The sequence below is a fragment of the Scyliorhinus canicula genome, chromosome 10 (genome assembly GCF_902713615.1).
Source record: "Scyliorhinus canicula chromosome 10, sScyCan1.1, whole genome shotgun sequence".
Lineage (NCBI taxonomy): Eukaryota > Metazoa > Chordata > Chondrichthyes > Carcharhiniformes > Scyliorhinidae > Scyliorhinus > Scyliorhinus canicula.
This window is the reverse complement of record NC_052155.1, coordinates 168,527,873-168,540,304: the sequence shown is the minus strand read 5'-3', so window position 1 is coordinate 168,540,304 and position 12,432 is coordinate 168,527,873. Positions and strand designations below refer to the sequence as shown.

The window sequence follows — 12,432 nt, the reverse complement described above, 5'->3', positions numbered from 1 at the left end:
TCCATACAGACTTAACCCTTTAAAATTGGCACAGGTTAACAAAGAGATTGAGAGTCGACTTAAAAATGGCATAATTGAAGTGGGTTGCAGCCAATGGAGCTCACCCATAGTGATGGTACCTAAACCAGACGGTACCTAATGGTTGTGTGTGGACTATAGAAAGGTTAATGCAGTTACAAGAATGGACTCTTATCCTATCCCACGTTTGGAGGATTGCATTGAGAATGTGGGACAATCAGGTATTATTTCTAAACTGGATTTACTTAAAGGTTACGGGCAGGTACCATTGTCTAAAAGGGCGAAGGAGACTTCAGCTTTTGTGACTCCCGATGGTATATATCAATTGAAAGTTATGCATTTGGCATGAAACCCAATTGTGCGGTATACATTGTCGATCTGGTAATTCTCAGCCAGACATGGAAAGAACATTTAAAATATCTGATGGAGTTATTTGATCGACTTCAGGAGTTTGGTGATAAACCTAGCCAAAAGTGAATTTGGAAAAGCCCAAGTCACTTTCCTCGAGGAGTTTCCGATACCCTTGAGATGAAGGGAAATAATGCGATTTCTTGGCATGAGTGGATTTGATCGAACGTTTGTGCAAAGGTTTTGTAGCGTGATTGCTCTACTGATAGACTTGCTGAAGAAACATCACAAATTTCAGTGGACAGCAGAGTTTCAACAGGCATTTGTTTTCAGTAGTGACTTTAACCTGATGTGCTTCTGATAAAGGTTTTGTTTTTAAGTCGTATGGATGTTAAAAAGGAAAGCTTGAAGGTTTACTTAGTGTTGTAGGCTTTGGGGGTTGTATTTGAATTAATGGTTGCTAAGATGTTCACTGTATGTTTTAAAAAGGTGAACTTGAGTTCATCGAATAAACATTGTTTTGCTTTAAAAAATACTTTTCCATTTCTGCTGTACCACACCTGTAGAGTGGGCCGTGTGCTCCCCATACCACAAACTATTAAAAGGTTGTGGGTCAGGTGAACTCCATGTTACACTTTGGGGTCCTCTTAAACCTTGGCCCATAACAATAGTCCCAGATGCCAATCAGCTGCTTTCCCCTTTGAGGGGGAGAGCTGGCTGGTGGTGATTTAACCTAAGGATCACCACAGGCGAGGGGCAAGGATGAGAAAGTGGGGCCTTCAGGAATAACCTAAGCCAATACGGGAATCATACCCCTTCTCTTGACCTCGTTCTGTGTCACAAACGAGCAGTCCAGCCAACTGAGCGAAACAGGCCCCCATGTCAAGAACATCAGTGGTGACGCTAAGGGTTCAGTTGTCTGATCCTCTGTATTACTCGACTAACAACACAATCACTCTGCTATTGGGCAATCTGTATGCATTTATTTCTCCATTCCAGCACTGTCAAACCAATGGAATAAACAAATCATTTTCGAAAAAAGTAATTATTTGTGATGTTGTTGAATTATGGTGATGAATTTGGACTCAAGTCTATTTGCAATGAAATCATCCTGTGGAAGAGAATGACAACCACAATTTCTGGTACAAAAGCCAGTGATGAACTGATATTTCATTAAACTGAGTTATTGCTTATTTGTTTTTTGTCAAGTGTATTTTGAATTAATTATTAAGAAAATATCATACAAACTTTTACATTAAAAAGAAGAATTGGTTGCAGTGTAGCCTTGCTTCAAAGTCAATAGGTATAAACATGCTCCAGCAGATTCATCTAACAAATATATATGATATGCTGTGTTTCAGTTATATCACTGAGTGCGATCGACATGTTTTGAATCATTTTGCATAGTTATAGTTTGGTTGGTGTGCTGTACCCATCATTATATTTTTACTGTAGCATTGATCAGGGTGAAAATATTCTTAAAGGGGAAGCTCAGTAAGTGTGCAAGGGATAAAGGAGAAGAAGGTAAAGTCATAGAAACAGATGGAGACATTTGGCCCATCACGTCCCTGCTGGTTGAGGAAATGTTGAATCCCACTTTCCAGCTCTAGGTTATGGCATCTTAAGTACTTGTCCAACAGTTTTTTTTAATGTATGGGAGAGGTCACGACACTCACCACCTTCTGGTCGAAATGATTACCCTTCATCTCCTCTATATCCTCGCACTGGCCTCTTATCCACCCTCTTACTCTCCCTCGGTCTCTCTCTCTATGTGAGCTCCCCTACACATATTCTCGACCACCCCTTTGACCGTGCCATCTCATGTGGCCTTTCTGGTCCCATTGTATCAACCATGGACAAGGCTATCGATGATCACTTCCTTGTTTCACTATTTAGCCGCATCCCCCTTCCACAACCTGACCCTCCTTCCTCTGCACTCGTCCTTTGAACAATTGTACCCCAATTCACTTACAATTACACTTGCAAAATCCCAACCATCTCGAGTCTGCGGGCCTCTGTTCATCGCAACATTTCTGCAGCTACTGATTTACTCAACTGCACCCTCAAAGCTGCCTTTGATGTCCTCATCCCCAATAAAACCAATATTTTCCCTCACCCCGAACATTCCTCCTGATATAGACCTCTTCTCGGCTCCCTTAAGTCCATGTCATCTCATAGGATCATATAAAGCACTATTGGGACGTGCTCTCATCTGCTAATACCGCTCACCACTCCAGGATTATTCTGGAATGCAAAGATAACTCTCGGCTTCTTTTTCCCGTCTTCATAAAAACCCTCTCCACCTTTCCCCTGTCTCCACCAACCTCACCTCGAACAAGACGTGTGAGGAGATTGTAGACTTCTTTGTCACCAGGATTTAGGCTATCTGATCATTGGAAGAACTGAACACAAGGGAAGAGGTGAGAGTGACTGCCCTTGACATCAAGGCAGCATGTGATCGAGTGTGACATCAAGGAGCCCTAGCAAAACTGGAGTCAATGGGAATCGGGGGGAAACTCCCCGCTGGCCAGAGTCATACCTAGCACAAAGGAAGATGGTTGTAATTTTTGGAGGTCAATCATCCCAGTCACAGGACATCACTGCAGGAGTTCCTCAGGATAGTGTCTTCGGCCCAACCATCTTCAGCTGCTTCATCAGTGACCTTTTTCTCCACCATAAGTTCAGAGTGGGGATGCTCACTGATGATTGCACAACGTCCAACACAACTTGTGACTCCTCAAATGCTAAAGCAGCCCATGTCCATATGCACCAAGATCTGCACAACATCAAGGCTTGGGCTGACAAGTGGCAAGGACCATTTGTACCACACAAATGCCAGGCAATGACCAACTCCTACAAGAGAGGATCTAACCATTGCCCCTTGACATGCAATGGCATTACCATTGCTGAATCCCCCACAATCAACATCCTGGGGTTTACCATTGACCAGAAGCTGAGCTGAACTAGCCATATACATACTGTGACCAAGAGAGCAGTTCACAGATTCAGGCTTCTGTGCAGAGTAACTCGTCTCCTGTCTTCTCAAGGCATGTCTACCATCTGCAAGATACAAGTCTGGAGTGTGGTGGAATACTCCCAACTTGCCTGGATGAATGTGACTTCAACAACACTCATGAAGCTCGATACCATCCAGGGCAAAGCAGCCCATCTACCATCTTCAACATTCACTCCCTCCACCAGCGATTCACAGTAGCAGCTATGTGTACCATCTACAAGATGCACTGCAGGCTCCTTTGACAGCACCTTTCAAACCCATGACTTCTACCACCCAGAAGGACAAGGGCAGCAGATTTACGTGAACACCACCACCTGGAAGTTCCCATCCAAGCCATACACCATTCTGACTTGGAAAAATATCATTGTTCCTTCACTGTTACTGGGTCAAAATCCTGGAACTCCTTCGCTAACAGCACCATGGGTGTACCTACACCACATGGACTGCAGCAGTTCACGAATGCAGCTCACCACTGCCTTCACACGGGCAATTAGGGTTGGGCAATAAATGCTGGCATAGCCAGCAACACCAACATCCTGTGAGAGAATGAATTTTAAAAGTACAAATTTCCCTCCTGGTTCCCATGTCAAACAATATTGTTCACAATTCTCTCTCTTTGTGTGTTCTCCTGCTCCTTTTTAAATCCGCTGTCATCACCCTCTCCTCAGAAAACTAACCCTTGATCCCACCGTCTTGGTAACAATTGCACACCTCCAACCTCCCCCTCCAAAGTCCTGAAAGGTGTCACCGTCCACGTCTTCACTCATCTTTCCCGGAATGTGATTATTTAATTCCTCCAGTTGGGATTCTGACATTTCCACAGTATCCAAGTCACAAATGGCAGCCTATGTGACAGCAACAAAGGTTAGCTATCCCTCCTCACCCTTCTCGACCAGTCTGTAGCTTTGACGTAGTTGATCACACCATCCTTCTGTCCAGCTGGGTGGTGCTACCCTCACCTTGTTCCATCCTTATCTATCCAATCCTAGCCAGAGTATCACTCGCAATGGCTTTTTTTCCTGTTCCCCGACAATAAATCTGGTGGCCCCCAGGACTCCATCCTGGGTCTCCTCCTATTACCCCTTGATGATAATCATTTGAAAGTACAGCCCAGTTTTATTTCTCCAGGATGTCTCTTGACTCCGCCATTGTTGCTAATAATCAGACTCATCTGACATCCAGCGCTGCTTGAGCAGATATTTCCTCCGCTCAGTGCATTGGGAAAACCGAAGCCGTTCGTTTTGGTGCCCGCTCCAAATTCCAGTTAGAACATAGAACATAGAACAGTACAGCACAGAACAGGCCCTTCGGCCCTCAATGTTGTGCCGAGCCATGATCACCCTACTCAAACCCACGTATCCACCCTATACCCGTAACCCAACAACCCCCCCTTAACCTTACTTTTATTAGGACACTACGGGCAATTTAGCATGGCCAATCCACCTAACCCGCACATCTTTGGACTGTGGGAGGAAACCGGAGCACCCGGAGGAAACCCACGCACACAGGGGGAGGACGTGCAGACTCCACACAGACAGTGACCCAGCCGGGAATTGAACCTGGGACCCTGGAGCTGTGAAGCATTTATGCTAACCACCATGCTACCCTGCTGCCCCAATTTGCTAGTCCTATTCCTGCCAACTGTCTTGAGACCAAACCAGTCTGGTCACCACATTGCGATGATATTTGACCCAAGGTGAGCTTCCAACCCCATATTTGTGCCACCACTGGGGCTGCCTATTTCCATCGCCATACTGTTGCTCAAGTTCACCCATATTTGAGCTTATCTACTGCTGAAACCCTCATTTATGCCTTTTTTTAACCTCTAGATTTGACTATTACGATGCTCTCCCAGCTGGCCTCCAGCATTCAACCCACTGTAAACTTGATGTTATCTGAAACTAAACAGCCTGTGTCTCAACTCCCACCAAATACCACCCCCCCCCCCCCCCCCCCCCATCACCACTGCGCTCACTGGCCTACGTTGGCTAGCTGGGCAAGCAACGTCTTGATATTAAAATCCACATCCTTGTTTTCAAATCGCTCCATCTCTCTCTCCACCCCCCCCCCCCCCCCCCCCCCCCCACTCCTGCAATATTTTTCAGCCTCACACCCCTCTGAGATATCTGTGCTCTTCTAATTCTGGCCTCTTGAACATTCCTGATTTCAATTGCTCCACCATTGGTTGCCAGGCCTTCAGTTACCTTGACCCTAAGCTCTGGGATCTGCTCCTTAGATCGCTCCACCCCTCTACCTTGCTTTCCTTCTTTACCCGCTCTGACAAAGGCATTCATCATCTGACCTAATATCTCCTTGTGTTTCTGTCGGCATCATATTTTTCTTACGGTGATTCTGGGAAGCACCTCGGGACATTAAAAGCAGTATATTAGTTGCTGCTGTGGTTCTAATCCTTCTACCAATTACTTTAAACCTATGGTCCCTGGTTATTAGCCTCTCTGCTAAAGGAAATATGGGAAATCGATCCTATCCACTCTGCCCAAGCCACTCAATTTTGTACATCTCAATTAAATTTTCCTGCAGCCTCCTCCACTCCAGGGAAAACAATCCCAGCCTCTCCAATCTTCCCTAACTGCTAAAATTCTCTATTCCTGGCAACATCCTGGCAGCATGGTAGCATTGTGGATAGCACAATTGCTTCACAGCTCCAGGGTCCCAGGTGCGATTCCCGGCTTGGGTCACTGTCAGTGCAGAGTCTGCACGTTCTCTCCGTGTCTGCGAGGGTTTCCTCCGGGTGCTTCGGTTTCCTCCCACAGTCCAAATATGTGCGGGTTAGATGGATTGGCCATGCTAAATAGCCCTTAGTTTCCAAAAGAGTTGGGTTGGGTGGGTGGGGTTACTGGGTTACGGGGATAGGGTGGAGGTGTGGGCTTGGATCGGGTGCTCTTTCCAAGGGCCAGTGCAGACTCAATGGGCCGAATGGCCTTCTTCTGCACTGTAAATTCTATGATATCCATGATGATATCCTCATAAACCTCCTGTGCACCTTCGCTGGTGCTTTCCCATAATGAGGTGACCAGAATTGTAAGCACTACCCTAACAGGGGTCCACTTAGTTTTTTTTCACAGTTCTAGCATTACCCCGAGTTCTTATATCCTAAGTATGCCTTCCTAACCAGTTTATCTGCCTGTCCTGCTACCTTCAGTGATCTGTGAACAGGCACTCCAAGGCCCCTCTGTTCCTCGACATGTATACTGCCTTATTTGCTCTCACCAGTTGCAAATAGTTTTGCTAAAATCTGGGCAAGCGGAGGCTGATGTGGAGCATGATCACCAGCATGGATCAGTTGGGCTGAATGGCCTGTTTCTGTACTCTAAATTGGATGGAAAAATTCTAAAGGTTACTTAATCTGTGTCAATAATGTTCTTGCAGAGATGTAGGAATGTATTTTAACTCCCCAAAATTTATGGATTATTGTGGCTGGTTCTGATGTTAAATCGTAAAAAATGTCAAACCCAGTCCCAACCCATGACTTCTGTGTTCACTAGGAACAGGTCAGGGGACAGGCAACCAATCAACTCCCAAGAGGCAGGTTGCCAATTTAAATATTTTACTGAGGTTAGGCCCCTCAGATTTAACCACCTTTGCTGTTTTAACTGTGACCGGCAAGATTTCCTGGACCTTGGGAAAGTTGACAGCTGAAAGGAGGCAAAGATACGCTCAGGGAGTCTGCTTGTGGGCCAGGGCAGAATGGGTGCTTTCCCCCAATTCAGACTGTATCCCATACAAAGGCCCCCATGGCCCCCTCCCTTTAAGAAATCCATTTCCCAGGAAAGGTAGTATATCTTTAAGAAAGCATTAAAGTTTGTTAAGGTCAATCAGGAATGGCACCCCCTCCAGTGTGTTCAAAGGCAGCTTGATAAAAGTTTGGAGAGGAAGTAGTTGAGACTGCCAAGATGTATACTGGAACGTAATCCCTGGTACTGCTTTGTTAGTCGCTACACTTAAAGACACCCTTCCTTCGTTGAATAAACCTGACTTGTAAGATGCTGGTTTTAGTGTCTAATTGACCATATGGCCTGCTTTGGTCTGTCACAATGTGGAATAAGGTCCGGATAGAAGCTTGGCAATGACCTCCATGGTTAGTAACCTGCTAACCTTAGCTGTCCTGAGTCACACATGAAAAGTTAACACTGGGTAAGACACCAGAGCTACTGACACTCGGTGAACATGACCTCAGAAACGGTTTGTGTCTTCAAGCGAGGTGGGGGAGGGGAAAACCCCGGCAAAAAAAAGCGAGCAAAGGCCAACTTATTATAAGTGAGGAATAAGATCCATATCTGTTGTAAACTTTGATTTCTTCATGATCTGCTCAGTGACTAACTGCTGGATTCTTCTTGGTTGCAGTTGGAGAGACTTCAGGCGGAAAACACTGCTGAATGGGGGAAACGAGAACGGTTAGAAACAGAGAAACTTGGGCTGGAGAGGGACAATAAAAAGTTAAAATCCCAGATTGAAGAGCTGGAGAAACTGCTGGCAAAGAGGAGTCAACACAGCACAAACGTCATCGACTCAGATTTCAAGGCAATGCAGTGTGAGCTCTTTGAGAAAAATAAGGTAAGGTTCGCCTGGACTGTAAACTTGCGCTGACTGCATTAAAGTGGCAGAATTTGTAATATGCGGTTGAACAAATGAAGGGGAGAAAATCTATTCAACGAGCAAGCCTGGAAATCATCATGGTTTATGAACTGGTTACATATGAGATACAATAAGGTCGGGCTTATAATATCAATACTGCACCTTCAGCTGAAAAACTACTGTCCAGTTCAACAACATTTCAAGTGTTTCTGGTGGGTAAGATCCTGTTGAGCAAGTAACTGCATATCAGACAATGGAACAAAATCAGTATGTCTGCCTAAGTAATATCTATGTTTATAGCAACCTGTACATCTGCTGGAAACATATTGCACCACCTGCTGAACAATTTGACAGCAAAGTTATTTCTCCGAGACCCAGTTGCAATACTTTGTGAAAGTGCATTATCAGATCATCGTGTGCAGTTCGCACCAGGGAGAAGTTAATAGCTGACTTAAGTTTTCTACTGCATTACTTTTGTTCCCAACATCTAATGCAGGGAGAGCATCCATTCGGTTACATATTTCTCGTAAAATTGGAAGGTATCTCCAGCCAAGGAGTGTCAAACTTCTTATGCACGTATGACAGCCAAAGTGTTTGCTTTTATTTTATTTTTAAAAAAAATTTATTTTTAATTTTTTTTACGAGTACCCAATTAATTTTTTCAATTAAGGGGCAATTTAGAGTGGCCAATCCACCTACCCTGCACATCTTTGGGTTGTGGGGGAGAAACTCACGCAAACACGGGGAGAATGTGCAAACTTCACACGGACAGTGACCCAGAGCCAGAATTGAACCTTGGACCTAGGCGCCGTGAGGCAGCTGTGCTAACCACTACGCCACCATGCTGCCCATTCGCTTTTAGTTTATGCATTGTGTTCGGCAGTCATTGACTATCTCCACGACTATCATGCCTGACAAGTCTATTAGGGTGGAGTTTTACACAGGGGGGACTTTATGTTCCTGCCAATGTCAGTGGACTTTTGTCACGCTCGCTGCATGTTATGGCCCTGCCCCCACCTCGTTGGGACCATGAAATTCCGGCCTTCGAGTTTTTTAAGGAAGTAACTCGCAAGTTAGACAAAAGGAAGACAGCTGATGTGACATGCTTGCATTTCCAATAGGCATTTGATATGGTGCCACGCAAAACATTAATACCCAAGACAAGGGCTGCAATGAATCATTGAAATCATAGAATCCCTACATTGCAGAAGGAGGTCAATCGGCCCATCAGGTCTACACCAGCCCTCTGAAAGAGCACCGTTTTCAGATAGGTACAGCAAACAACTTGGCAAGCCAATGGCGTGGCGATTTTATTGCCAGGGCACTAAAGTACAAGACCAAGGAAGCCTTGCTACAATTGCATGGGACTTTTGTGAGACCACAACTGGAGCACTGTGCACAGTTTTGGTTTCTGCATCTAAGGCTGGTGAAGGATTTTTAAAATAAGAGATGAGTGCCGGGTGGCAGTGCAAGATTGCGTTTTATTGCAGAAATCTAATTAGTACACTTCAAAAACTACAAGAATACAAAACAAAAGAAGCAAAAGTCCAGCAGGGCATAAGGAAAAAAACAACTGGCAAAAGAACAAATGCGAAGAAAGAGAGCAACACGTACGCCAGTAACCTTATACCTCTTTGCCGCCTATTGGTTTACAAGTTTTGAATTGTGACTTCCGAGTAGGTCTTTACCATCACTCACATTGATGTCTAACATACTGGCAGTACACCCTTTGCAGGGAGGCTGGTGTAAGTTTTCACCGCCAATCTGCATACCTATAATTTGACCTTGACTCAAAACGCTACAAGCTGGTGTTTCAACTGCAGTGACAATACTTAAAAAACTTGGTTTTTAGCTATTTCCCTGCAGCTGTATATAGTTACCTTGGAAACAGGACAGTGAAAGTTTACCAAACTGGTACCTGGGATGAGAGGGTTGTCCTTTGTTGCGACAAAATTAAGTAAAAATAAAATGAAACCGATGCTCTCTGGAGTTCAGAAGAATGAGAGGCGATCCCATTGAAACGTACAAGATTGTGAAGGGGAATGACATGGTGGATACCGATGTCCTTTCCTCTGGCTGGGGAAGCTGCAGTCTCAGGGTCAGGGTCAGTTTAACGAAATGAAATCAAAATTGCTTATTGTCACGAGCAGGCTTCAATGAGACAGTTGGGAAGAGTGTAGGCGGGAGTCGTACTGCATCAGATGGGAATAAAGTCTGGAATGTGAGGGAGGCGAGTAGGAGTGGGCACGTGAGGGGCACCAGAGCTACTGGGGGGATTATGGGGGGGAGGGGGGGGAGACACAGAACAAGTGCTGAGACCCCACGAGCTGGGTAGCAGTGAGATCACTGTGGAGATGTGAGGGGTGGTGAGGGAGACACAAGGAGGCCGACTTACCTTGGCTGCATGAAGAAGGTTACTGTCCACCTTCCGGCACAGTTGCCCTGTCCTATTATCGAGTGACCTGGCGCTGACTATCCTGGCCACAGCCTACCCAGGTGGGGTTGGTGACTTTGCTGCCCGATCGTGGGTAGATTGTTTCCCACCTCTGCTCGACCCCCATTGAGAGGTTTGTTGAGGGCTCCCTCTGTAAAACATGATGCAATATTCTGGCAGCCACCCCCTCCCCCCCTCCTCCCCTCCCCATCCCCCACCTCTCTTGTAAAAGTCTTGGAAAATTCCACCCTGCGTGTTTTTGGTGACAGCGGCACAGAAAATGGCGCCGGTTAAATGCTGCTTAGGTCATGACCTTTTTCTCGGGCATGGCAAAAGCAGGAGCTGATCGATAGTAACTGCGTAGGAAATTACCTACTAAAAACCCCATCTAATATTGCTGCTGATTCGAGAACATTGTGTTGTGGGTAACATTCATTACTGGCTGATCAATACAAGTGGGATGAATTATTTAAATGCATTCATCACAAAATACTTGGCCTTTCAAATTCGGAGGGAAAATTGCTAGCGTTTACATTCATGTGTAAACCAGTGACTATTAAAACACTGCTATTTAGAATTTTTCCCCTTTTCAATCCATATAATCTCCCTAATGGTGATATGATGAACCCCATCTGATATCCTATACTGTCCAATACAATATCGTTTTTCGCACCTGACCTCAAGGGGCATGAGAGGGTTAGATAATATATTCTGGATTGATGTTATCAATCTTTTAACCACAATGGAAATAGCTTTTAAAATTGATTTGGCATTAATTGTTTTCATCTTTTTGGTCTCCCTCAGGAGACATAGTCCATCTCGGCCAAGCAATCTGATTTTAGGTCGGGGCAGTGATGTGTGATGGTTGGCTGCTAATCTCCATTATATAAGCCAACATGGGAAAACCAGCTAAAACTGGCCAACAACTTCAGAATAATGGACAGAACCACAGCAAGAATGGTCCCAATTATAATCATTGACTTTGGAAAACAACTAATTACACAGGCTTTGGAACTGAAGGTGCAGATCGAGGCAAGGTTCTTGTTTTATATGAGGGGGAAACGGAATTTGAGAACAAAATGTTGCTGTCCTGATGAGGGGGAAACTCATATCGGGCAGGGCAAAAGGAAGCGGGGGGAGGGTCACAATTCCAGGATTCTTGACCGCATGCCTTCCCTCTGTTATTCTCTTTTTTTTAAATAAACATTTTATTGAGGTATTTTTGATTTTATAACAATAACAGAAGAAACAGTGCACATACAAATATAAACATAGTGCAAAGGCTGTCTTCCTCCCTCAGAGGTCCCACCTTTCTTACACACTAATGTAAGCTAAACTAAACCCCAACCCCCCCCCTCCCCCCCCCTCTGCTGACGGTTAATTTTCCCCAAAGAATTCGACAAACGGCTGCCACCTGCGGACGAACCCTAACATCGACCCTCTCAGTGCAAACTTGATTTTCTCCAGACAGAGAAAGCCAGCCATGTCTCCGACTTCGGGGGCTTTGAGTCCCTCCAAATTGATATTATCCGTCTCCGGGCTACCAGGGAGGCAAAGGCCAGAACGTCTGCCTCTTTCTCCTCCTGGATTCCTGGATCTTCCGACACTCCGAAAATCGCCACCTCTGGACTCGGTGCCTCTCTTGTTTTTAACACCTTGGACATGAGATCCGCAAACCCCTGCCAGAATCCCCTCAGCTTTGGGTATGTCAAGAACATATGGACATGGTTTGTTGGTCCTCCCGCACATTTTGCGCACCTGTCTTCTACCCCAAAGAACCTGCTCGTCCGGGCCACTGTCATATGAGCCCGGTGAACGACCTTAAATTGTATCAGGCTGAGCCTAGCACATGTTGCGGACGCGTTGATTCTACTCAACGCATCCACCCAGAGACCATCCTCTATCTCTCCTCCTAACTCCTCTTCCCATGTGTGTTTCAGCTCCTCGGTCTGCATTTCCTCTGACCCCATGAGTTCTCTATAAATGTCTGAAACCCTCCCTTCTCCCACCCACATTCTGG

General features: G+C 45.4%; 1 protein-coding gene and 1 long non-coding RNA gene across 3 annotated transcripts in view; one reads left to right on the top strand and one right to left on the bottom strand.

Moving 5' to 3' along the window:
- LOC119972756 (coiled-coil domain-containing protein 102A-like) overlaps positions 1 to 12,432 on the top strand; it is a 568,320-nt gene that overhangs the window by 268,781 nt on the left and 287,107 nt on the right. For both annotated transcript variants that reach the window (XM_038810080.1, XM_038810081.1), the window contains exon 6: positions 7,748 to 7,957. In XM_038810080.1, the coding sequence (XP_038666008.1) occupies positions 7,748 to 7,957 (210 nt within the window). The remainder of the gene's footprint in view (positions 1 to 7,747; positions 7,958 to 12,432) is intronic.
- Positions 1 to 12,432, bottom strand: part of LOC119972757 — a 90,170-nt gene that overhangs the window by 51,338 nt on the left and 26,400 nt on the right. The gene's annotated exons all lie outside the window — the stretch shown is intronic.